General features: G+C 42.3%; 1 protein-coding gene across 1 annotated transcript; it reads right to left on the minus strand.

Moving 5' to 3' along the window:
• Window positions 1-15: 15 nt before the first annotated feature.
• Window positions 16-26706, minus strand: KIF24 (kinesin family member 24). The gene is made up of 12 exons (XM_051642589.1): window positions 26096-26706; window positions 22638-22827; window positions 20725-20822; window positions 18490-18705; window positions 16599-16686; window positions 14638-14759; window positions 12902-13007; window positions 10211-10282; window positions 9360-9469; window positions 6079-8487; window positions 5083-5176; window positions 16-1949 (listed from the first exon to the last, which is right to left on the minus strand). The coding sequence occupies exons 1-12, from the start codon at window positions 26704-26706 to the stop codon at window positions 1809-1811; spliced, it is 4257 nt and encodes a 1418-aa protein (XP_051498549.1). The 3' UTR covers window positions 16-1808.
• Window positions 26707-27264: the final 558 nt, after the last annotated feature.

The following is a 27264-nucleotide window of genomic DNA, read 5'->3' on the forward strand; positions in this document are numbered from 1 at the left end:
GGCAGCTTCGAAATAGCTGCTTTCTGTAGCTCTCTGAGAAAGTGCTGGGGGAACTACTGTACATCCATTTGTGTTTTCAGGAGGTACAAGGACTGTCCAACTGTCACGTGTTCTCCTCACCAGGCTCCCCCTGGTCCCTGGAGGTGGGAGAGGGCTTTCTAAGAGCTGTTTAAGGGGAGCTCAGTTTAGTGTGCTCTTCCCTCTGGCTTTAACAACACATTTGGTGTGCCACTGCTTTATGTCTCTCTGTTGGCTGTCAAGCACCACTGCTCTGTGCTGTGCAGAAGTACCAAAACACAGCTGACACTCAGTGTGGCTCCTGGAAGCCTCATGTCTCTGGGCAAGGAAGGCTTCTGAAAAGGGGGCTGATAGATGGGGGTCTTGGTGTGACTTGCTGCTGGCCTGTACATTGGACACAGGAAGCATCTTGTGAGCCATAAACTTGGACCCTGGAGGGACTCTACCCTCTGCTCCACAATCAGTCTCAGTTGCAAGATGGAAACCAACCAGTGCTAAAAAAAAAACAACCCAACCCAACAGTCAGGGCACTGATGTGAGACATCCTCTTGTGCTTCTGTTCCCTAGGGCTATGCATTCTGACATTCCTGGGGGTGTTTGCACCAAGTATGCAAACCAGATAAGGAGTGTTACTGCTGGGACAAACCTGGGCTTCTAGGGTAGCTGAAGAAGCAGGCAGTAAAATTCACAGCTGGTCAGACAGCAGCATTCCCTTAACCTCAGCATTTCTGGCTGCTGAGCAGGCTTTGGGCAACTACAGGCATTCTGGAGGAGACATGGAAATGGCCGAGTGCTGTGGCAGCCCTGATTTTGGAGTGGGAGCACTCACAGCATGCTGTCAGCTGAGCGTGTCTCAAGGTCACCTGTGGCTTCAGCAAGAGGACTTGCCAGATGTGGTGCATGCAGCAGCAGAGCTTGTGCAGAGCTTCAGCTGATTGTTCTGTAGCTCTTGCTTCAAACACCAGCTCCACAGAACAGTGCTGTAAGCAGCTTCTGAAAACCCAACACCTCTAGGTGGACCCTCTTTTCAGGTGAAAAATCCATTCTGTGAGCCAGCTGCAGAGCACTCTGCAGATGTGCCACAGTGCAGAGACCAGACATGGGTTGCAGCAGGGAAGCTGTTGGCCTCTCCCTGTTGGCAGCAGCATAGAACCCACATGCTTATTAACACACTAAATGAATCTTCAGTACCAAGTCCGCACTAAACCACCCATGACTTAACCCATCTCTTTCAGGAGCTCTGCACTGTTTGGCCCAAGCCAAGAACAACTGTGACAGTGGCTTCCCTTCTGAAAGCAACAGCATTTCTTGCCCTACTTTGACTTCCATTTACTTATGGTCTAGTTACATTAGTGTACTTCAACAGTGGCTCCTTCCTCTTTCCTGGCTCCTACTTGCACACACTTTTCTGGCTAGCTTTTGAGCATTTCTGTTCAGAACTGTGCCTGGCTTCAAAGTGTTTTTTAATTCCTCCCCTCATTTTCTTGGCAACACATCTGAGAAGCTGCTGTGAATACTGTGGACAGGACTGCCTGGTGAGATTTTTAGAGCTGCTGAATTGTTATTCTTAAGAACATGGGTTACTGTATTAAGGAAATACAAAAGCTTGTGGTGCCACGTAGTTAGCTTTCATTTACTCAGAATTCTCTCCATCCTTATCTAAAAGGCACACTAATCACAAACATCAAACCAAAAGCTATCCCCTACCCACCCACACTCTGCAGCACCAAGTGTGGCAAAACACTGGCTGTTTCTGTAGCTGTTCTTGGGCATTTGTAAGCAAAGAAGATTTAAACTGGTGGAAGCGTTTGCAGCGACACATCAGTTCCAGGAGAGGCTAAATGGAGCTGAAGCTGGGCTCGCATCGCTTGGATACACTTTGACTTCAGTACCAAGATTTCATCCAGCTTGGTCACGAAATTCTGAAAATCCTGGCAAGGAAGGCAGAAGGAACATTTAGCAAAGAACAGTAGGCTGGAGAAAATCAGCATACTTTATGCACTGCAGCATTACGTAAAAGCCAGTTTCCCATTCTGCTGTGTACTAGGTCAAATCAGTGTTTCCTTATTACAGCCCTGAACCTCAAGCCTCTAAATACTGAGGTTCACTTACTCTGGTAGTTCTGTCTGCTAGTGAAATTACAGCTAATGCAATGGTTTTAAAATAAACATGTGAAGCACCTGGTATCACCCTCTGCACTAGTTAGCTTTTCAAAGGTTTGGTACAGGGGTTGGTCATCTGATGTGCAGTTTCACAATCTGCTGAACTCTGTTCCCAGCACCTCTCCTGTTGGATCCAGCAATCATGAAAACAAATGGTGAGTTGGGCCACTTGTTGACCAGGTGTAATAGCACATTCTTGGGAGACAGAAGGAATTCCTTCACATCAGGTCACAAGGCCAGTCCAAATCCTGCATGGATACAGGTCTGCTAGATCTCACATTAAAAACATCAGCTATGTAATCAGAGTTAACCACCACCTTCCTTAGCAACCTGCCACGTGGATAAAAAGTTCTATTAAACTGTGATTAAAATTGAAATGGAGGCAGTTATTTTTAAATAGGGATTGAATTAATAAAGCAGCACTGAGACTTGCTCTGCTTCCCAGCTGAGAGACGAGTTTGGTGCCTGTGTTCACAGGTCAGTGTCCACGAAGCTGGGAGATGTCAGCATGCTTGGGGCTGGGGACCTCAGCTGCTACTACTGCATGAAAATCAATGATTCAAAGACTTATTTGGCAAGACTAGAGTGATCTCATGCACTGTATCTGTGTCTTGCAGGGACATCATGACTGTAATGAAGACCAATCCAGCTGCTGTGGATTGTTTTTCTTAAGCACTTTAAATACTGCTTGGTTCAGTATGTGGCCAGTGTTGTCAAGAGTCTCTCCTGCAGCCAAAGTTTCATGGCTGGAAAAGTTGGAACCATCTGAAAGTGGAAGGAGAGAAACTGATACTGGAAGTCCAACCCAAGGTCATTGCCCAAAAGAAGGTGATGCTGTGAAATAACACTACAGGATAAAAGTTATTCACACGCTGCTGGGAGGCCCAGCAAGCTTGTCATAACTCTGCTAGGCAGAAAATGATTGTTTGCTGCAAGGGGCAAATAAATGATGGGGTGGGGGGGAATGCTGTCCAATGAGCAACAGACTTAGAACAATCTCAAAAGATTAAAAAAAAATTTAAGCTGAAAAAACAAACAAGGAAAAAAAACCCCAAACCAAAAGGATTGCTTTCTATCACTGCATTCTCTGACAAAAAACTGATACAGTTTATGGCTCGTGCTGTTTTGTGAACTTCTGTATGTTATCTGGTCACACATCACAGCAAGTGAACCACATATCACAGAACCTCAGAATTGTCATGGTTGGAGAAGACCTATAAGGTCACTGAGTCCAACTGTCCTCCCAGGAGGTAAAAACCAAAAAAACGCAAAACAAAACTCCACAACAAACCAAACCCAAACCAACCAACCAACAACACACCAACATGCACCATGCCCACTACAGCATGCTGTGAAGTGCCACGTCTACACGGTTTTTGAACATCTCCAGGGATAGTGATGCCACCACCTCCCTGGGCAGGCTGTTTAGTGCCTGACCACTCATTTGGTAAAGAAATTCTTCCTAGTATCCAATCTAAACGCTCCCCAGGTGCAATTTCAGGCCATTTCCTCTGGTCCTGTCATTATTCACTTGGGAGAAGAGGCCAATACCCACCTCCTTTCAGGTACTTATAGAGAGCAATGAGGTCTCCCATCAGCTTCCTCTCCTCCAAACTAAACAACCCCAGTTCCCTCAGCCTCTCCTGGTATGACTTGTTCTCCAGATCCTATACCAGCTCCACTGTCTTTCCCTGGACTCGCGCTAGCACCTTGAATCCTTGTAGTGAGGGGACCAGAACTGAGCACAGGATTCAAGGTGCAGCCTCACCAGTGCTGAGCACAGGGGGACAATCCCTGCCCTGGTCCTGCTCGCCACACTATTCCTGACACAAGCCAGGATGCTGTTGGCCTTCTTGGCCACCTGGGCACATGCTGGCTCATGTTCAGCCACTGTTCACCAGCACCCCCAGGTCCTTTTCCTCTGGGCAGCTTTCCAGCCACTCTTCCCCAAGCCTGTAGTGCTGCCTGGGGTGGTTGTGACCCCAGTGCAGGACCCGGCACTTGGCCTTGTTGAACCTCACACAACTGGCCTTGGCCCATTGATCCACATGGCATCTCCATGCGGAAAGCCCTGAGGCAAGAGTCCCTGGAGCTGAACTGTGATAGGAACTGAAATGGTTTGATAATGTAACGCAGTGATAGACCTTGGCTTTATTGATAAGATGAGGGCCCTGGGGAGACAGAAAGTTCTCACTGGGAAATGTCAACAATCTGGGTGAGCAATGAGATTTCATACACAGCTGTAATGTGCATCTCTCTAGAGATGCAGGAGAAACAGAGAACTGGGATTTGCCTGTCTAGCAGTGGGGCCGTGCAGGTGCCAGTCGTTAGATCCAGCCTACACTACTGTCATCTGAGGCAAGGATAAGCCAAGAAAGACTTGAGTGACAAAAGACAAGAGCCTGTGAGAGAGCCAGTCACAGTGGTTTGAGCACAGGAGTGGGGCGTTGGCACATCTGCAGTGTGGTAGGCAAGGGACTGCCAGATGAAGAGGCAACGTGGCACTGTGCCACCAATGGTGACATCCCAATGTCATGCTCTAGGGATGTGCTGTTTTCTGTGCTACTTACTTGCTCCAGCCTGTAAGGAGAAAAATGTCACATGAAAAGATGTTGTGTTTGGTACAGTCTGGTACCCGTGACACAAGATAAGAGAAAACTGTCTTATCAGAGACAAGGAGTCCAGAGTTGGCCCATCAGTCTCCTTCTTCCCCAGGGACGTGGCACTGTGGAGACTGGCAAAGACACAACAGGTACTGAAAATGAGCAGCCTCTCCTAGGACTCGGGGAGGCATCAGAGGATGAGCTGACAAGGAATGTTGCATCACTAATTTAAGTCAATAACCTCTAAGATTAATGTATACAGGTTCAGCAGGCACTGAATCATCATCTGAAACACTTACCATTGCTGACATCTGATTTATCAAGCACTCTTCCTTGAAGCACAAGGATGCCATTTCATCCAGCTGCTGCCGATGGGCCCGAATTACAGCCTGTCTGATTAACATAAAATATTCCTCTGGTTACACAGCCTGCTGTGCTATCTACAGTTACTGTTGGCCTCATTAAACCTTTAAGAAGGAGGAAAACCCCAGAAGAAGCCTTGCTATCCCATGTCCCTGCCATTCAGAAAGTGCACACCAGAGCTCCCAGAAGTGAGGTGGACTGCCCTGGTTTGGGGTTAAAGATGCCCTTGAGAACTGCTCAGAGAGGCATGACCACCCCCCCCCCCCGTTAGCACAGGACCTACAGGTTTTTACCACAGGGAAATATAGGAGGAAAAAAGTTGTCTAATCAGTGTGTGGTATCGCTTAGAACCATGAGGCTATAAGTCACATTGGTCTGGTGCAAACCAGGCAAGAGGGAAGGCAGCATGGCTGTTCACTCCTCTAAGCAACCAACGACATATTTCCAGTCACATAGATGCAGTCCAGCTCCTTGGGAGCTGACAGAGGCAGCACATACAGTTTTACATCTTCAGGGACTGCACAGCCACTCCAGTTGGTTTTCTTTCCAGAGGGATGAAACAGCTATCATCTGATTATTGATGGGAGGTTAAAACATATTTTAGGTAATTTAGAGCTTATAGGAATTCAACTAGCTATGGAGAACTGCAGTTTGTATTATAATATTAATTCCTCTAGCATTATCCTAGAAAGCTCTAAGAGAATAATTGGCTTCCTGTGAGATTTTAAAATATTACTAAATAACAAGCAATCATATATTGATAAGATAATGACTACAAATGTTCATTACTCTTATTAATTAACTATTTCATAGATTGAGTTCTCATCAGTTTTTAAAGTACATACAAGTTCAATACATAAATAAAGGCAAATGTATCACACATCTAGAATTTCTAAGCTTCATGACAAACTTTGGTGATGAGCAAGACTTACTGTGCCTTTTCCAGGGCTTTCCTCTGCCATTTTCTCATCTCTGACGTAGCAGTTGGAGAGCTGCTGCTGGACACGCCTGTGGGGCTCTTTGCATTTCCTAGTGGGTTATCATCTTTGGTTGCCAATCCAGAATCTGCAGCCAAAGTCTCTTGTGTAAAAGTACTCTGCATTAACTTGTTCTTCAGCAGCCCTGTTTCCTCCCTGCTGAGTGATGAGTTGGCTGGGTCTTCAGAAGGACTGATGTCCTCATTCTGTAGTCCTGACCTGGGCTGCAGCAGCAGGCTGCTTTCTTGAGAGGGAGGCTGGACTGCATACTCCATGTGTCCCATACTGAGGAAGCATGAAGCACCTGAAAAATAGTTCTTTTCAGGCATATCAGCATTTATTTCCTTAGCCATGGGCTCAACACCGGGTCCTTGGTTTGAGTTAGATTTTCCTGAATTACCAGTATTATCTTCAACATCAGCATCACACTGTCTGCCACCTGAGTATTCTTTGCACGTTGAGTCACTGAGAAACAAACCACCTTCTCTCTCTCCCCTAGAGCCTGCAGACTCAGCTGCAGATGTTCCTGTCAGGTCACATCCAACGAATAAACCCTGAGCAGCTACTTGCTTTGATGAACCCAAGCCCAGAAGGCAGCAGCATGCCTCCACATTGCAGCAGGCAGCTGGAAGCCACTTGTCCCCTGGCTGGGGGGAAGCACAGTGCCTTCCCCCATGGTGCCTTTGCTCCCCCAGCTCCAGCATGCTGTCTGTCAGAGCCCTGCTTCTGGTACACTGCCAGCCTTCCTCCTCAACGCTGTCCTGGGGGACATGTGTGTTCCTGTCTGGCATCTGCTTCACACGGGGGGACTTCTCTTGGTTAGAAGACATTTTTTCTGTATCAGTTGTTTCCTTGTAGTCAAGAAGAGATACTGTGAGAGGGGCCACTAGCTCAGAAGAGAATTCTGAGGAACAACTGGAAGGTCCACAGTGGTTAACTCCCTTTTTCCAAGCTTTCCATTTTACATCTTCAAGGGCAGCCTGTCTATCCAAAGTGGAATCTTCATTCTCTTCGTGCTGGAGGTCAATCTCTTCACACTCTTGAGTTCCTGATTTTAATACAGGAGAAACATGTGACTTTGAAGCATCCTTTTCTGGAATTAAGGTGGCTTCACTGGAGTAAACAAGACATCTGTGTTTGGATTTGTACTGTTTGGGATCAGCTAGGAAATCTTGGCCATTTTTCCAGTTATAAGCAGGATCCTCCTGCAGGCAGTAAGGTTTTTCTGCAGTATTGCTCGAAGACTCAATAGTTGAGTCATAGCTCCAGTCTGATGGTGTTTTGCTGAAGCCTGCGTTTTTAATGGATTCCTCTGTCTTTGGGCTGCCCTCACTATAATCCCAGCTGCCATCAAGTTCATGTTCTTGCATGGGTATTGCATATTTAAAAAATAAATCCTGTCGCCTCTGGCCTTTTTGCTCTTCTTTGGTTCCTTGTTCTCTTTGATGAAGGAAAAACGAAGGTTGGCTGCATTTGTTGGTGCCTCTTTTCACACTCTTTTGACTACTGACAGGTGAGAATGAATCTTCACTGAAATCACTGTCATCCAGATCTTCCAGCTGCATCCCCTCTTGGCTCTGTACCTCTGTGGGTGTAAGGGTCAGCTCCTGCTTCACTTGAATCTCCTGGGGCTTGTATTGTGTTAGAAACCTCTCAAGAGGTTGATAGTTCAATTTTTGCTGTAGAATAGGTGGCTGCTGAAACTGTTGGTGATAAAGACGTAAATGCTCCTCTCTTTCCTTCTGAAGTGGAGGCAGATTTGTCCAGGCTTCAACACATTCTTTAGCAAAGGTGTTTCCCCACTCCTGTCTGGTGTTAGAAGGGGGATTTCCATCTCCAAAGGAGATATCATCTCTAGAAACAAGCTGCTTCTGAACAGGTTGCACTGTCTGGACTTTTAGGCACTGGACAGGTGGTCTGTCTTGTATATACTTGCCTCTCTGGCCACTCTCTTTTGTTTCTGTTGTGGCAGCATTTTTGATGATGAAATCCTTCACAGTGGGGTTCTTTTCAGAGTGGGGGGACAGGTCCTCAGTTTTCTTCTTCAGGGGATGTGCCATTCGTAGGACTCCCTTAACTGGGCTAGGCTGGTGGAACCACGGTGTGCTGGGACTTCCTTTGTAGGCATGTCCTTTGGTCATTCCCCTGGGAGTAGAGGTGAAAGGGACACTCGGTGGCTGGAGTCCTGTGGGACATGCCTTTGCTTTTGTGGCATTTGAGGGATGCTGGAAGCCTAGCTTCACTTTCTTTGGAGAGCTCTTTTCTCCAGGGTTTTGGACACGTTTTGGAGATACGTTTCCAGCTGTTCGACGCCTGCTTGTGACAGGGGTAGAGCATTTAATCCCTTTCTTCAGCTCTTTGACCCTATAAATGAGGCTGGCATTAGAAGATGTCATGCTTTCAGATAAACAACTATGTCTTTAGAACAACTTAATGTTTCCACATATTAAGGCTAAACACTGAATTTAATGTAATTATTTCTTTTTTAACTGTCAGTGATCCATGCGGGCATCACAACCCCCTGCCAAAATGCCTGAACTTCTGGAAAGGTCTATAGCAGCATTTTGAGGTGCCTCCTTGAACAGTAACAGGTCAAATGAGAGAAGGTGACCTCTGTTTCAGTGCAAGGAGGTTCCATTTCCACACTTTATAATGCAGCATGGCACAGTGCCAGCTGCAGACAAGCTGGTACTCTCCACAGAGTCCCACAAGACACAAACTAGGGCTTTTGGAGTAGTTGGAGTGGGGCTAATTAGCTCAGTTGATCTGTCTACAGGGCTACAGTGCTCCTGGATCAGATCCATCACAGCAACTGTGAAGAGCTGCTTAGCTGTTAACCACCCTCTCCCTCAACTGCTTCCTTGACTCCTGTGCCCCAAACCCTCCCATTGCACAGCCTGTAATTTAGCTCCTCCTGTGCAGGAGGGAGGGTGAAGGACTTGCAGACATCCCAAGCAGAACTACAATATAAAAATAAAACAAACTTTTGATTCCTGCAATCCTGCAGTACAGGGAGCACGGTGATGTTTCCATCACTAAAAGGTACTATCAAAAAGGATTTATAAGACCCGGAGAATTTTAAGGCCAAATTTAAGACAGGTGAAGATTTTGTTTGCACTGTGAAAACTGCATTTCTTGCCTAGAACAACATTTCCAATGCAACCAAAATAAAGAGTAATCACAAACAACATACATTACTTTTTTCTTTGTGTTTTCACCTTGGCTTCATCACCTACCTGTCAGCATATCTTAAAGTGTTCAGGGTATGCTCCGTAGCTATGTGGCTAGGTGATACATTGGCTATCATACACGTCTTGGAATTGCCAATGAAAGAATCCTTCAGCACCTAGGGTTGGAAATAAAAAATAAGATTCTTAGCAATTAATGTATTTATTTTCAAACCTGTGCCTGCTCTTAATTTACACAACATATGAGGGAAGTTATTTAACTAGCTCAGAACTTACAAAAAGTTAGGCTAAGCTGCCTTGCATTTCCTGGAAATTAGCAATGTGTACAGAGGCAGCTTAAGACGAGTCAGGGGATGCACAGCTACTGTATCTTTTTTAAAATGTAGTCTGCTTGTCTCAATTTGTCTTGCAATTCTTTGTTTACAATTTAAAATTAATATGAGTGTTAATGAAGGCTCTGAACAAGCCTTGAACAAGGGTGCCCATACGTTTTGAGGGATAAAGCACATGTTACAGCGGAAGTGAAGAAATGCTGATGAAATGTCCTATGACTGTTACTGCACAGAAGATGCAAGATTGGTTTCAGGGTGGCTGGTCATAGGTAGTAACTGAATGAGACTGGAAGGCTGCATTTGGGGTGTCTGCTTGGTTTTAGCATTTGGTTTATTTGTTTTTTACCACGTCAGTTCCCAGGACTGACTAGGGGAACTGGCAGTTGGCTTTAATCCTGTGTTTATCTTCAAAATTAATGCTTGGAAAAGTCATGCGTTTCTCTTTTCTTCAATAATTTAAAAGCAGTTATTGAATTGTGTCTTTTTTATTATTTTTTATTTTTAATTTTTTTTTTTTCCTCATCCTCCTCAGGAAGATCTCTGCTGTTGCCTTTTTGTTGGTCTTACCTGAGTTAACTTGCTCTGCCGGAAAGGAGTATGTGCATGTTCCTGATCCAGCGCCCTAATGCATTCCTTTAGCTAAAAAAAAAGGAAATAAATTTTAAAAAAGGAACAAAACAAACAGAGTGGGAAAAACATTAATCACACACTGGAAAGGAACTGAGCTGCATCGAGCCTGACCTATGAATTTACTATTTTCCTCATGCATTTTTGACTGTGATGTTGCCTGCAAGGGGAGTTTGCTGTTGCCACAGCCACATGGATCCAGCTCCAGATCATTCAGGTACCAGAGTTGAGCTGCACTAAGGAGAGCAAAGCTGCAGCAGGGAGCCAGCCAGCCCTGCCTGCCAGCTCTGGGTGCTGTACAAAACCCAAGAAGCTGAGTAAACACACATGTGTTCAGCACACACAGAGCTCCATGCTACTGTGCACCTGCCTGAGCCATGGCTAACAAGCCAGAAGCCAGATTAGGTGTTGAGCAGACTATGCTGCTGCTTGCAGGGCTGGGGAACCCCAGATTCTAATACCTCAGAACTGAGATTTCTGAGATCCATCTCTTTTACATTTCTTTCTTCTAAAAGAAGCTCTTCCCCTTCTGAAAAAAACACCCAGCACTCTGGACAACAGCAGCACAAATTTCTTATGCCATTCTGGCAATATTTTCATACCTTAGTCAGAGATAGCATGAGCCAGTAAGTGCACATTCCTCCCCATGACTGTTATCTGCAATCCAGGTGTCCCATCTATGCATGGGTACACTGGGCTGTGTTAGAAAGCAGCTGATCTCAAGACATTTCCTCTGCACACCAGTGCAATGTGCCAAACCCAAACAAAGGACCAAGCAATTAGCTGTGGGGGAAGCTGGGTTTAAGCCCACGCTCAGAAGGTAGCTTAAATACAGCCTGTCTGTCTGAACAAACATGTCACTGTGACCTTGGACAGGCTAGGAAGAACTGTACACAGAACAGTGAGAATGTAGCAATGTAACACCCAAGGAGTGGAGACACATCGACAGAATTCCCATTAGAAGTAACAGAAGTGAGCAGCTAGGTACACCCCTGCCTGTAACAGAACACATCACATCTTCATGTTGTTAATAGCCACCCGCAGAGGTAGCCGGCAGCCTTGAACAAATATTGATTTATTACCAGCCTTGGAAAAAGATGGCATGTTCCAACTCAAAAATGTGCACCTTTTTTGGCATGTTTCCCCTGGAATAGGCACAATAGCCTCACACTCCATGTCATTAAAATTGGCAGAAATGGACCATATGACCATAAGACTAGGAATTTAGAGCAAATACAAAAGGAAAAACAAGCAGATTACAGTATTGTCATGGTGATACTAGCATGAAGCCACCTTTCTACATATACCCACTTAAAATTGCATGTATTTCCCACTTTTGCTGAATTTTATTAAAAAACACACTTCTAACAAGCAAGAGATCAAACTATTCTAATTTTTTATTCTCCTTCTCATAGTTGCAGTGCCTGAATGTCTTTTGCTTGAATCAACATAAATATTCAAACCAGTAGCTGACTTTAAACTCCGTGTGTTTTAAGGCCTGATGACAGCATTATGATCATTGAGGGCAGAGTTAGGTTTTACAGGCTGCAGGTCATGCAGACTTACCAAAGCTGCCTTTTGTAGTTGATTCAGTCACTACTGCTAAACTGCCTATGTATTTACTCAGCTTCACACAATACCAAAATTACACACACACTGATTTTAAAGATCTTTTAAAAGAGCTCCATGACTTTACATTAAGCCTCATTTCTCAGGAATCCTGTCTATACAGGTCCTGACTCCCCAGTCAGTTACTCACCAGCAAGCACTCAAGAAAGCATGAAGCACAGAAAAACATTCACTTTACATGGTGTCCCATTAGGAATGTTAATATTCCACAGCAGGAAAGCCCCTGTGCAAAGGAGCAACCTACATTCTCAAAACAGAGCAAAGCACCTCCCATTTGCAGCCCATTAAGAGGTACAGTTTTGTGCACTACCTTCTGCACTGTTGACTCATACTCACTGACTGTTTATCACCTTCAGTCTCACTTAAAGAAGGCCTCAGTCATCAGTGAGCTTTGTTCATTTGAATTAAAGGAGGTGCAAAGTCTTCCGTACAATCTATACTTACAGGCACTTCTACTTTATCTTTAGATAACATTTCTCTGTTCTTTGTCCCTCTTTATGTAACCGTGTACATTCATAAAAGACAGTTTGCACTAGATGCCTTTCTCCCTGTGCTAGTTTCTATGCTCTTGGGTATTTAAGTCCTTTACTCTGGATTTGAAAGAGAAGCCTGAGTTCAAGTGGTGAAAACAACCAGTGGGAACAGAAATGCTGTTATGGAACAAATATGGCAATCCTCAGCCAGTATTCTCTGCAAGTAAAAGGGACAAAACTTTCTATATAAAATGTGGGACACTTACTACCCCATACCTAACTGTCTCCATGCTGTGTTTACCTAGCTAGCTGTAACAATGGATTAAAAACACTTTATTTTAATCACAAAATATTTTCCCACTTAAATAGTCGTTCAGGCATGAGACAAATTAAACTGGACACACTTGGTACTTTGGTTATTGTTCCCCCTCAGGGAATACACAGGTATGTTATCTGTCATTCATTTTTATCCTAAAGCACATACTAATAATTAAATACAAAACTTTCCCCAGACATGCTAGTAGCTTACTGCTAAAAGACTTTGGTTTATTTCTGCTCCTTCCATCTTTGTTTGTCGATCTGAATCTCTGGCATCAGCTGCCCTTTCACTGCCAGCCAAGTCAATGAATGATATCCTAGAAAAAACAAAGTTTCATTTATCTTAGGGCCTTTTTTTTTTTTTCTTCCTATTTCTTTTTTTAAACCAGAGGGCTGCAACCCATGACATCAGAAGAATGATTAGAAATAACTACTTTTGAACAAAAAGAAATACGCACTGGAAATCTCTGAGGCACCCAAATAAGCACAGAGCAGGAACAGTGTCAGAGCACCCTGGCACTAACACAATCGTAGCAGAAAGTGTAATTGTGTGTGATGAGAGTGCTCCATGGTTTAGAGGGTAAGCTGCTTATAGTGCAACACATTTACCTCTCCAGATCATCATCGTGCTTGTAGCTTCCTAAGAACACAGTTAAAGACATTGTAAATTTCTTGATTCTCCTGCCAGGTGAAACAGACAACTGCCCTGTCAAATGGGCATTCAGGGCAATATGAACAGAAATTTCCAGTGCAGTAAGTAATACACTGAGTTTTCTGTGTTCCTTTTGCCTCCCTTCCACAGAACTCCATTACTCCCTCTCATGTGCCCTTGCTCTGGGTGCCAGCTGCTGTACTGGCTGTTGCACTGTACCTTTGTCTTTGCCCTTCTTCTTTTTCTGGAACACCCCAGACATATCTCTTAAAGACGTCTTGGGATCCTTTCCCCACTCCAGCTCCCCCTCACTTTCAGTAACAAAAACAAATGGCACACATGCCACACCTATATAACCACTATGCTTCTATTTCTAAGCCTGCCTGCTCTGCTTCTTCCTCTCTCCTCTATTTGTGGCTCTTCCTCTCTCCTCTGTTTGTGGCTTTTCCAGAAGTTTGCCTTGTATTTAAAATAATTAGATCCCAAGAAGCAAGACTGCGTGGTAGTTACTGGAAAGGTGTGTCAGCATGGCTTTCTGACACACAGCAGTAATACAGGTACCTAGACCTCTTTCCTCAGACCTGTTTCTTGAGGCTGTTTAGTCTGGAGAAAAGATGACTGAGAACAGGCACAATTACAGTCTTCAAATACATAAAATGGCTGCCACAAGAGGATGTAAACTACTCTTTTTGTCTGCTGCAGACAGCATCAGAGCCACACTCTCAAACTGTCAGGCAGGTTTAGGTGAGGTACTAGGTTTCCTCTGACCAAACCCAAACATCTCTAATGGAATCATCTCTACCTGAGCTAGTCATCCCAGTCTTCCTTTGTAGTCAACTATAGGACAGAGGTGCTTTGAGGGGCAAATCCATCTGACCTAATTTAGGTGACTTTGCAGAATGGCATGAATTGGATCCCAGAAATTACTATTACTTTCTACTGACCTCAAAGGTGACAAGCTCATAGGTGGATATGCCCATTGCAGACATCTACCTTTAGGAAGATTCATGCCAAGACAAGAAAAACATTCTAATACTGAAGATGAAGAGATGGATTTGATTGCTAAACTCCTTCACTGGAAATTTTTACAAGCAAGTTTAACAAAGCTCTTCACAGATGTGGCTTAAGTGCTCTCCCTGGGAAAAGAGAAAGGACTGTGAAACTTTTCTAAGTCCCTTTGAACCTGTCTTCTGATTTAACTCACAGCTGCTCACTAACCCAACACCTCCTCTTTGCCTCTTGGATGTCCCTGGGCTTGAATTCATTAGCCTGAGCATTCCTGGTTCTCATCTTACCTTCCAAATGTCCTGTTGGCTGTGTCTTTAATTTGGATTTGGATGATAGCATGAGATCGGGAGGAATCAGAGTTGACTCCAGTAGCTCCCGTGCTACGTTCTTTTCCCCCCTTCAAAATCACCTGCAAAATAAGGGGGGACAAAATCCAAGAAAATAGTAAATTAATCCACATTTTTTCAGAAAGCTATCTTGTTCTAAGATGAGATAACAAGGAAAAATGGTTCATTACAGCCTTAAAATTTGGTGCAAGGCAGATGTTAAGTTAAACCGGATGCCTTCCATTGTTTCCTTCAGAACTTTGCATATGGACTGGCTTGCAGTGACACATTCAGTTGGATTTGCAAAATACACAGACTATAAAATTGGGGGGGGGGGAAAAGTATGGCAGCAATGAAAGAAATACTGCAGACATCACCTAAGAGACTCACGAGATTGACTGTTTGTGGTGTTCTTTCAAAATTTCACTTTCTAATGTTATCCTGAAAGTTACACACAAAATATGAAGTGCCAAAACATTTCTCCACTTTGGCAACTAAAAGGAATTATGCCAGAGTAAAGAACATAGTTAAAAGATAAACTATACTCAGTACAACATGACAACAAGAGAGACAAGACAGAAGGAGAAGGGCTTCTTCAAGATACAAATCTGGGTAATTCTCTTTTGAAAACTTTTTAAGGACTACTACAGAAAGTCTTGCAGCATCTGCAGCAGGGCATTCATAAAACCATCATTAATTCTGTTTCTGCTAGTAAGAACATTATCCTTGCCTTTCAGTGGCCAGTTCTCAAGCAGCAACCTAACCAACTGCTGCAGCTCCTCAGCAAAATATTAGTGCTAAATGCAGATCATTTCTGAAACAAAGCCAACATCAATGACCAGTGATTAACCAGGGATGTATTCAAGACTCTTCCCATAAAACTGTTGCAGACTGCTCAGGAGCTCTGAGTCAAACCAGTGACATTTCTGTGCTCAGAAGGGCCTGTGGACAATATAAAAATACTTTTTTTCCTTGAAATACCTTAAGAATAAAGTCATCCGTGTGAGGAATGTGATACAGAGCAATGTGTTCATCAACCACATGGCAAATTTAGACTCTATTTTACTGAAGCATCACCAGCATGCCCCAAAGCTTGTAGTTAATGGGGAGATAAAGAACAAAATTAAATGGAATGTAAGTGGGCAACACCATCCCAATTTTAATGAGTCAATTACACTATCAGCACTTGTAATTTACATTTCCTTACTGAGAAAGGAATTAAATTATGCAAAATCAGGCTAAATTAAAAGCAGATTTAACCAGCCTGCTTGCTGCAGGACAATGCAGAAAATTTGCCATTGCACTTTTAGGTCTCAGCCAGGCAGGGAAGGAAAACTGAAGCCTTGTTTGTACTGGATGTCACCTATGGCTTAAAGATCCTAATTATACTTGCCTGTTATGACCCACCATTACCTAAGCAGTGTCTTAATCCTAATTCAGATCAATATCTCAACCTTAAGTATTTTCTAATTTCTAGCTCTATTAATTTTCAAATTTATCTCTTTTGTTCCACATCCCTCCTATCTAGAAAATTTAAGTTGACAGAACCCAAAGAAACCACACTGAGAGAAAATACTTATCCAGCTTTCAAAGTCCCTTGCAGGGACACTAATTCCTGGAATAGTGACAGCAGTCTATTTCTTGGCAATGATCTTTCCATAACAAGTGGCAGCAGAAGCGACAGTTGTAAATCAACAGCTTGCACGTGGCTAACACAAGTCACAGGGACCCAAGAAGCTGACTGAATAAAGGCACTTATTTTAGTGCCACTCAGTGGTATGGTGGGGCTGCCAGTCTCAGAACCTTAAACAGGAGCATACACATCTACTACACACTACATAACATTCACTGCAAATTACATATCTCAAATCAACAAACCAGGCTGTAGAGGACAAAAGAATAATCTCAGACTTAGAGGTTACCTCCAACAGAAGATCTACAGAGTCCACCTGAACCTCCCGCAGTCCAACTATTTGGACAACATGCTTGCTGTCTTCTCTTGCAAAAAGTCTGAAATGAAACAGTGCAGAAAGGAGATTTCTGAACTCTCAAATAGCAGCAATGAAAACACCTGTCAGTGCTATGATACTGTGAAAAAGCAACCAAGGCTACTGATTAGGGAAAGACACCTCTGTCATTCATGTATTTTTAGAGCTGAGGAGTTTTATGTTAGTTATGTTTTATTCATAACATGCACCACTGACATCTCACTGTTAAAAAGACCTTAGCTATGTATTTCTGCTAGTTCAGGAATATAATAAAGTGGGGAAGTAGATGATCATGTTTACATTTTAGAGGTCCTTGTCCTGTCTCTCTTTAAACTGCATCTCAGGCTTCTCTGGGAAGTTCAGGCTGTAAATTATGCTCTGTTCAAGTTCTCAAGACTTTTGCACAGGATTTTAAAGCCACACCCATAGAGTCAGATTTCAGAGCCCCTCTGCTATGAATCACTCAAAATACAGACACGATGCACGCAGGAAGAAGTTTAATCTTCTCCTTCAGTGACATGTAAGACAGATAACAAACACGCAGAAAATAGAAGGACACACTTTATTCCTTAGTAAATTGGCTCCTTACATAGCAGGTTACACTCCCTGCTCCTTAAAAACTATTTTGGAAAAAGGAAACACACATGCACAGAAATAGGTGCTTCCTTTGTGAACAGATGCTCACTTCCCTAGGCAGAAAAAGGCCCCTTCTTCTGTGCTCTCAGGGTAGTACCCTCAAGGAGCTAAAGGCCAGCTGACCGGTAATGTTCCTCAGAGATGACTCGAAAAAGATATCACTGCTGAGGCTTAACTGACTATTACTTTATTTAGAGATTTCAAACCATGGTGATTTTCTGGTATACCAAGTACTTGTCCTAATTTCCATTCTGGATGGAGTTCCTGTAGGAGCTTATGTCCACCCAAACGAGTTTGGAGCTGAGGTGCTAGTACTGAGGGTGAAGGCAGCATCACCTGCAGATGCTTGCTCCAGTTCAGTCACTGGGTTGCCAGGTAAAGGGACTCATGGAGTGGGTGAGGAGACACTGTAATGTCAAGCATAACAAGTGGGAAATCACCAGGATGTTCAGATTTTGGAGAGTGGCAAGAGGCAAAGCCCCACTGCCACAGCAGGAGGGACAGCCAGAGGTTGTCTGAGTAGGTAAAGACAGGGACTCCACAATGTTTGGCATAAGAACTTCCGGCCATAAGAAGCTCTCTCTCAAGCTATGGATGTTCAGCTATTAAATTGTTGCAGTCTAAGGAAAATGGCTTGAGCTCTTATCTCAACCATAGGTCCTTTTCTTACTTATTTCACAGAATTACAGAATTATTGAGGCTGGAAAAGACCTCTGAGATCATCAAATCCAACCTATTACCTAACACCACCACATTGGCTAGACCATGGCTCTAAGTGCCATATCCAGTCTTTCCTTTAAAGATCTCCAGGGATGGTTGACTCCACCACTTCCCTGGGCAGTCCATTCCAATGTCTGATCACCCTTTCCATGAGGAAGTGCTTCCTGATATCCAACCTAAACCTCCCCTGGAGCAGCTTCAGGACATGTCCTCTCATCCTGTCATTAGTTTCCCCCCCCCCCCAAAAGGCAGTAAAAACCAGCAGTCCTACCAATGTCACAGTATTTAGTGTCAGATTCTGCCTTCCTCTATAAGTAGCTCCTAGGAACAACCCTAAATAAATACATACAATTTACTAGAAATGGTAATATGTTGAATGTAACTGCATGAAACAGTGACTGATTTATATCCAGGAACCAACAGATTAATAACCATAGATTTATAGTAAAACATATTTTTATTTAAATACCTCTTCCTTCCATTTAGCAGGTCATAAAGCTGTCCACAGTAGATCTCATAAAAGCTGATCAAAACAAGGAGATCTTTTCTTGACTGTGATGTTTCCAGGTGTCTAAAGATGTCCTTGGCAGCCAAGGCGTAGAGTCCTGGGTTCCGGTGAGTACCCAGCATAGTGTAAGTCTTGCCAGCTCCAGTCTGCCCATATGCAAAGCAGGTTGCATTGCCTCTGTGAAGATAACCTGTATTTTTAGTGTCACACACGATTTATTCACATCTATTTAAAATATTCTGCAACGTCAGTATCAATCTATAGCAAACTCTTAGCCATGAGGTTTGGTTTGCCATCCTATCAGGGAAACAGCAAAACACTTAACAGTAGTTCCCAAGCATGTCCTATGGAGAACTGGCATGTGACAGGGTGCTGGCTCTCTTCCTTTCTTCCAGGTGCCAAAAATCCATTTAAGGGAACCAAGAATTCATCATTATTCTTCCAGCTGTTTAGTTACTGCAGATGTATCATGGGATTATGAATGGGAATCCTACTGACTATGAATCACAGAGAAAACTGACTGTGACATGAGACACAAAACATTCACAACTCAAGCTCTGTATAAACACACGTTGTACTTGATGAAAATTAACACCCCAGCAGTATAATTTACTGAGCAAGGTTACTTTGTCTCAGGCTGCAATCCTGCACACAGTCCATCTAAAGAGCTGCTGTTGCCTGGGGGAAGGTCTTGCTCTTCCTTTCCTCTGCTTCCAGCTGTGTGACCTGCCCACCAACCCACCCCCACCTCTGCTGGCTCTGATGTTTGACTTTACGGCACGGAAAAGCTTTCCACTTTTTTTGCCAGCTAATTTTCTGCTGTTTCAGTGAATTAGAGTACCTCACAGAGGATCACAAAATATGTCCAAATTGGCTTCATGTAACCTATGAAAATGTGTCTTGTGAGTGGCAAGGAAGAAGACCATCCCCGTTCAGTGGCAGAGTGGTGTGCAGTTCACTTACTCCAGCTACTGAAAGCACAGCCTTGGCTTATTCCAGGCTGTTCCATCTTATAATGCTGGAACATGCAATGGCAATGCACATAAAATGCCAAGGAGGTCTCAGAGTATAGCTCCACGGCCCTTCAAGCCCATCTAGGTTGATGTTACTGTGTGCTTACATCTTCCCAATCCTTGCTCTTTGTTTAGTGAATCCACAAGCATAATGTCAGAGATTCAGGAAACCGAATCAACCAAAAAACTACTACAGAACAAATTATTTATTCCCCTCTATCTTAAAAACCAATACTTCTTAACTGGCTCAGTATCTCCTGGACACAGAAATACAAATAAAAACCTAGGGCTGTGGTAAGCATACTGAAAAATGTCTTGCCAGCAAGATTAGCTCACTATGGTGTCAGATAAGAGCAATGCCAGTGAAGGGGATGCAGCAGGAGGGACAGAAAAGTTAGGGAAAGCTGAGAAAAAAAACAGTGGCATCTCCTCTGGTGGTATTACTGGATTAGCTGTAATGTGAATTGTGCCTTTAGTGATTATTACACAGAAAGCTTGTAAGTCTCATTCTCTCGAGAGCATGATACTCTCTGTCTCTGCTGGTAATATTTCAGTAAGAGAATGTTCCATTTTGTTAATTTTCAGAATGGATATGTAATCCTTTCCTTCAAAGGCTCAAAAATATAATTTTGAGCTTTCACTTTACATGAAAATAAATGAACTAATGTAAAGCCTCCATCAATTTGCCATTAACCAGGAACTATGTAATTATGATTAAACCTCTAAGCAAATATAAATAATTAAAATAAATCACATTCTATTGTCCTGTGATCTGTACAAATACATGCAAAAATATCCCCCAGCACTCTCATGAAAGATGTCATATTATTCCTTACAGATGAGTGTGCTATACCACACAGAAACCTTTAAAGTGGTGAGTAGACTTCAGAAATCCTGTCACATGTTATTTCATTCTAGGCTGGCCATGGTGTCCATTGTACCTGAGGTCCCACTTTCACTTCTTCTGTGATTTAGATTTATCACCAAACATGAAGAAAGTTTTCCCTGATTTATTTTCTTAGAATCGCAATCCAAGACATTCTAAAAGAGGGAAGGTATGTGGCAAAGGTGAAATGAAGGTATTTTTTTTAAAAGATGGAAAGCGTAAAGGAATATTAAAGCAGCATATTAAATTGGAAAACAACAAAGCAAAAAATAACAAATGTAAGCACTGATGCCCTACCCGTTAAAAATATGCTGAATGAGAGGATGAGCTGTCTTCATATACACATCCTGATTGGTACATGACTCCCCAAAGACTTCATCAAAATAAAACACATGCTGAAAAATAAATATGATCTTTACATGACAGTGAAAAGTTTCAGTGACTTCATATGGCTTTGGATCAGGTACAAAGTGATCTAGCACATTTAACATGCAGGATGCAAATGCAGGAACACCTCATTACAAGTAATCAAGGGACTGAAGGTAGTAAAAAGAAAAAAAAGAGGGAAGCAACTGCTCGATATTTCATCATTCTGAAGCAGAACATGCCACAGCCTTCTGACAATTAAAAAACCTAAAAACGCTCATAAAGAAAACCCTCTTCTATTCCTGAAATTAATTACCCTACAGATTTACAGTAAGACTGTAGCAATAAAAAGAACTCAAAATCAACTCTTGACTCTCTCACAAGCAGTCCTCAGTTGTGATTAATTTTTTTGCAGCCTTAAAATTTTTTTGTGCCACAGAAGACAAAAGCTCTTCTGAAGCAAAGCTGGATTGTAGTATCCCAGAAGGTGGCAAGAACACCCAGAACTTCCCACACTCCAGATCTGACCAAGAGCAGCAGGATCTCTGCAGCATGTAAACATAGTTCATGATGGGTTCCATCTTGGTTAAGAATAACGTTTGTAGGGACAGTCACAACAATCATATTTTCAAAAGACTGGTGTCTAACACTGCACTCTAATAACACACCACAGTGCAAATTAAGGTGATAGATCCCTAGGACTGAGAATAATTTCAGTGATGCACAAACCAACCACACTTGGAAATTTCTCAGGAAATTAAGCCAAGGGGTCTCAGCAGCCTCACTCAGCTCAGAAGGCAGATGTGTTCTGTGCTGGGCCTGCAGTTTGGGTCCCCAGCCATGGAGCTGGAGTACACCCCACAACCTCCCATTTGCTCTGTACCCCTTGCTGTCCCTTCCATAGGAACCAGAGATGGAGACATGGTGAGCAGCCAGATTCGGAAGCAGAGAAGTTCTCCTGGGTCCTATAGAAAAGACACAGCCTTTGCCATGGCATACTTTTTTTTGGATTATATTGATTGATACAAAGATTTAATTTGTCTGTACAATGTACCAAAATTAATTAGCAGTAATTTCAGCACCGAGACACTAAGGTGATAAGAGCTGCATAAATGCCAAATACAGGTAGTCAGATGGAGGGAGTAGGGTGGAGTTGCTGCAGGTGTCACACCATAAAAAGTGGTCCATGAACTCAGCTCGAGAGCTGCAAACTGAATTCTTACTGGATGCTCTGAAGAGTTGTTCCTAGGACCCAGACTGTAAAAATAACACCCAGTAGAGGGAGAATGGCTTGCTGCTCTCTAGAAATCAGTTCTGTTCCTGGTGCTGCCAGTCAAAACTGAGAATTTGAACTATGACTGCACAAGGAGTTCAGGATTAAGAAACAAAGACCAAAAGGGAACTTAATTTTCAAAAGCATTTGAGAACAAAGGGAGGGAGGGAATGAGGGTGTATGTGATTCACTGGAACAGACCTACAAAACTTAAGTAGTGAAAAGGGATCTCCTCATTGAAGTACCCTATAAAGCTATCAGGAGACTGCAGCAGGCAATTCTCCTGCAGCCATGGCATACAGCAGAGGCTTCTATTTTGTCAGGTGCAAAGAAAGCTGCAAGAGACATGCTTTTGAGGCTTAAAACTCTGGGCTCAGGTTTTCTGCCAGAGGCTGGCATAAGCCAGTGTAATTTCAAATATAATTATGCTGAGCTCACAGAAAAGTCCACCACCTCTTTCAATGCAAGAAGGAGACAGCCCTTTCCTTATGGAAACTCCAAGTACAACTTGCTTTATCCCACCACGTGAATGACTGACCCATAAACACAACATTCAAGTGGAGCACATTACCTGTAAAATATATTGGGTAAGATCAACTGCCTCCTTCTTTTCATGGAGAAGCAGGGTTTCTTTGTCTTTCACTGTGATGATATTAACCTCTCCACGTCGCTCCTCTCTTGGGCCTAGAGGACGTTTTCGGACACACACCCTGATTTTTTCACTCTCTGTCCACGGAGACTCTTGCTCGGAAGTACTGGATCTACAACAGTCGTGTAGGGTTACATTTCAAAAATCAGGTTACTACAGAATCTAGACTATGCATAAATCTGTTAGTTTTATCAGATAAACACTTCTGTCTTTGATGGCTTACAAAAAGACCCCACCAAAACATATCTCATTGTTACACAGTGAAGTTTCTGATGCTTTTCCTTAATAAGACTAATGCCTTTTGTGCACTTTTGTTAGAAGAATAGCTGTGTTTATACAGCTACATTCCTGAACTTGTTGCTGAACTGGCATATTTTCATTTGTCCACAAACATGTGATTGAAGCTGGCGTCATATGCAATGAAATTTAATCTTGCTGAAATTATTCAGCCATGATTAGTCATTTAATTGTGTACAGATAAAAGTATGAAGAGATCTTGAAAAGAAGAAGGTATAATATTTAGTTGCTTTTCTTCTTACACTATCATTCTTCCTATTATAGGCAGTTAAACAGGTTACCAGTAAATTACTCAAACTGGGAAACAAGACAGTATCACCATGTTCCTATTCAGCTCAAAGAAAATTTCAAATATTGATCTTATAATTGTGTCCCCTTTGGTCTTTTATAATAAAGAATTATGCTATTTCAGACCACAGGCAAAGCTGTGTTCTTCTGTTTTGGCAAGTCTACTGTAGTTCCCTTCCAGACACCTCAGAAACATGAGGTCATTTCATGTTTCATTAATCAACATGCTGTTACACTGTGTGATGCATCATACAGAACATGCTTGAATTCAACCAAAATGTGTACATTCCATCTTTCCATTTTTCAAGCTGTCTTCTGCCAAATAAGTGATGTTTTTCAGCCTGAATTTGAATTTCAATTTGTGAGAAAAAAAAAATTTTAATTGAAGATCAACTTGTGCAGAGTAAGTGTTTCTGCCATGCTGTCCAAATACCCTTCCAAAATCTCTTAATGTAGTGACTGAAAATTAACATATACTAGTTATCTAGTAAATTAAAAGGAAACCTACAAGTTAATGAATATCTCACTATTACCACAAGCTTGTATCAACATTGCTATTGTGCTGTGTGATGCCCCAGAAGCATATGACATACAGATATGAATCTCAAGACATGGTCTTTGAAGACCACACACAAATAATCTTTACTTGTGAATGGAGTCCCCTTAAATTTAGTCCAGCTTTCTCATACAGACCAGGATCAGGCCCTGTGTTTAGATGGAAAATTCTGTCCCCTGAAAAGAAAGGCAATGATACTTGAAATAAGATGCTTCAGAAGCTAGTGAGAGCCTACGGATGCCACTAGGCACCAAATGTTGTCCAGCCAACAATCAGAGACTCTGAAATTTAATTCTCATGTCAGAGGCTGAATTTGGTGACCTAAAAAAAGAGCCTGTTGTGCTCTGAGAGCTTGAAGGAGGAAGGACTGATTTCAAGATCTGAAGAATGGAAAAACTGAAGACTTGGAGGCTCCGTTTAGGTGATAAAAGGCGTATTTTTTTTGTCGTACAGAGGCACATTTAATTAATACATTTTGTATGGGAACAGAATGCATTTTAACTCTAAATGCTGAATCTGAAGGTTTATTTTCTATTAATTTTCTTAAATAGAAATTGCATTTTATAACAATTATTATCTTTTTATTACTAGAAAAAAACAAAAATCTTGACACAGATCATTAGACACCTGCTTAAACAATAGGTCAGACAACTCACTACTGCCTGTCTGCTTCTCACAAAAATGAGCTATTTGCTATGGGCTAGTGCAAAATATATTTAAGCATATTAAAAGAACTCTTCATCTTCCTGCCACCTGAAGTTGTGCCAGTGTTTTCCAATGTTTCTCACAGACAAGACTAGATGAGACTTCACAGTGGCCAAATCTTAAGGTGACAAGAGAATGGATGGGTTCAGTGAAGGCATTAGGCACTTGCAAAACAGGAATCACAAACCCAAGTGCCAGTAGACTGGCCCAATCCTGGAATGCACAACATGTATTCTGTGGTCAAAACAGGAGAAAGAGAAACCCAGACATGTCAAGGAGGAGGATGCAGGCAGCCCACAAGATGAACCATAAGGCCAGGCACAAAAGAATGTGCTTAGGAAAAAAAAGAAAACAAGGAAAGAAAATTAGAATAATGGAGAACATGGCCCCATTGCAGGATTAAAAAACCTGAACTCATCTAGCTAAGCCTCTAGGTTATATTTTATCATTTGTTAATTTATCATTTATTATAATCCTGCCCTTTTAGTTACATCTTGTTGAAAAGACAGAGAATGCACTAAGGTGCCAATGTATGTAGGAGGCTAGGGCACTTCTCTGAAAGGTGGGAATTTTTTTTTTTTCCCAGGAAAGGGAGTTACAAACCTGTGTCTTACATTTCACACATAAGTGCTTAACTACTGTATCACCATAGTCCTTTTCCAGAGTGGCAACAGCAACCATTCCGCAGGGCACATGCACACTCAATAGGAGTTGCCACTGCATGCTCCAGCTCCATGGATCCTCCCACACACCAAATCTCACAGCAGCCTTTCCAGAACAAGCCCCAGCCTCATTCAGGTCCTTCTTCACTGCATTTTAAAACAAAACTGCCACGATTGCATTGCAATGAGATAGATGTTGGCAGTATGTGTGAGAGGGGTATGTGCTTTTGTTGCTGCATCAGGGAAAAATATTCTGTGCTTTAAAAATGTTGCCAGGGTAGGTTTACCAGCTGTTCAAGATAGCCCACTGCTACCAAACACTGGAAAAAACCATAGAAGTTATAGATCATTTGCTTGGGGAACAGCTGCAAGCATCCTTCTTACCACCACGTCTATATCCCACACCAAGTGTATTAATTCTGTTTCTTTTTAAAAGTCCAGTTTGGAAATTTCTTTAAAAAAAATAAAAAATACAGCCATCACAGCATGTATCCTTTTTACTGGGCGAACCTTGACTGACCTACCAACATATTTTGGAAAAATAATATTTTGCGAGATAGTCTTTTGGAAAGAAAAAGAAAGATTGGCCACAACACTAAGAAAACAAAGCCTTAAATCCTGAAAGACAATGAAGACTATTCTTAGACAACCTTGGTGAGTAGCAGCTGGTGAAATTCAGCCGATTCCCTCTACCAGAATTGGAGAGTTTCAAGTGCTTATTAATATCTCTCTTCTCAGTAAGATTTTGCATTGCTCTGTAGTATTAGGATTGCATATTTGGGGGTGATAAAGAGAGATTCTCCTCCACAATGAAGAGAGAATTAATTATTACTAACTTCAAATACAGCAAAATAAAGGCAATTGATTTTTACCTGATACAGGAATGAGGTAGTCCATAATTATACCCTGAAATATGAGTTATTCTTTGTATGATAGGAGCTTCAGAATCCCCCAGGAGAGAAGCAACGTCATCAGAAACTGCTGGACTGCTCACATCATTTTTTGTGCATATTCCAGGAGTATTTAGGTCTCTTCTATTTAGTTTGCTCAGCTCTGAATCATGTGGTTGAATTTGTCCCAACATTTCCCCTACACCGTTCTTCTCATTGGCACCGAAATTAGATGAACTATATGATTCAGATTTAGAGTCTTTAACTGTTTCATCATTTTCTGCAAAGAAGGACTCAAAATGCAGCTGTCTACGGGGACCTGGTCTGGTCACTTGAGGATGAATGAAAAGGCCACTTGGTTGAAAATCTTGCTTTTTTATGTCTGCAATGTCTTCCTGTTGCATAATTTTGATTATTTTAATGAGCCGAAAGAGTCGTTTGCGGTCATTCGTGTCATGGACCCCCAGTTTGGTATAATCTTTCATGGACACTTTGGCAAGCTCATCAATCTTCTGAAGACCAAAGGCAGCAAAATGGGGATAGTATTTTTCAAGTTCTGCCTCGCAAAGGCATTCATAGAGACATGATGCCATCTTCAAACTAAAGTCTACAAGAAATAAAACAAAATAAATATTAGAATCTCAAGACATATCCCATCTAACAAAGTCAGTAATGAAGAAACTAGGTTTTCTGATGCCATCACCTGCAGTTAGGCTAGAAGCTTGTTTAACTTCAAGTTTACAATACACTTGACTGCCAAACACTGCAGAACATAGCAATAACAACAATAAACTAAGTGTGAAACAAACATTTAATCTATGAAACTATATTTAAAAACTAGAGACAACACAAAATAACGTGTAAGAAATGCACAACACTGTTACTTACTGCTGCAGAGTCCCTACATGCCTGATGTCTACTTGATAAATGCCACAGCTACTGAAACCCTGTTCTCAAGCTACAGAATGTAAAATGCCTAATTTTAGACACTCAGTTTAGTATCAGGGCATGTGGTCTACTGTGGTTCAGCTATCCCTCACTAACTAACCAAAGGAGAAGAAATTGCATTTGTCCTCAACTTAAGCTGAATATTTAAGACCGTTCATCCTAGAGATGAACTCCAGCAAAGCTGCAGTTTTGTTGAATAACTT

Source organism: Apus apus, chromosome Z, assembly GCF_020740795.1.
Source record: "Apus apus isolate bApuApu2 chromosome Z, bApuApu2.pri.cur, whole genome shotgun sequence".
Classification (NCBI taxonomy): Eukaryota; Metazoa; Chordata; class Aves; order Apodiformes; family Apodidae; genus Apus; species Apus apus.

Coding starts and splice junctions, on each gene's coding strand:
- KIF24 (XM_051642589.1), bottom strand. CDS start 26,706: ATGGCATCATGTCTCTATGAATGCCTTTGCGAGGCAGAACTTGAAAAA. Junction 13,008..14,637: donor GCCAACAGGACATTTGGAAG/GTAAGATGAGAA, acceptor TGTTTTTTCTAG/GATATCATTCATTGACTTGG. Junction 5,177..6,078: donor AAAGCCCTGGAAAAGGCACA/GTAAGTCTTGCT, acceptor TATGTTAATCAG/ACAGGCTGTAATTCGGGCCC.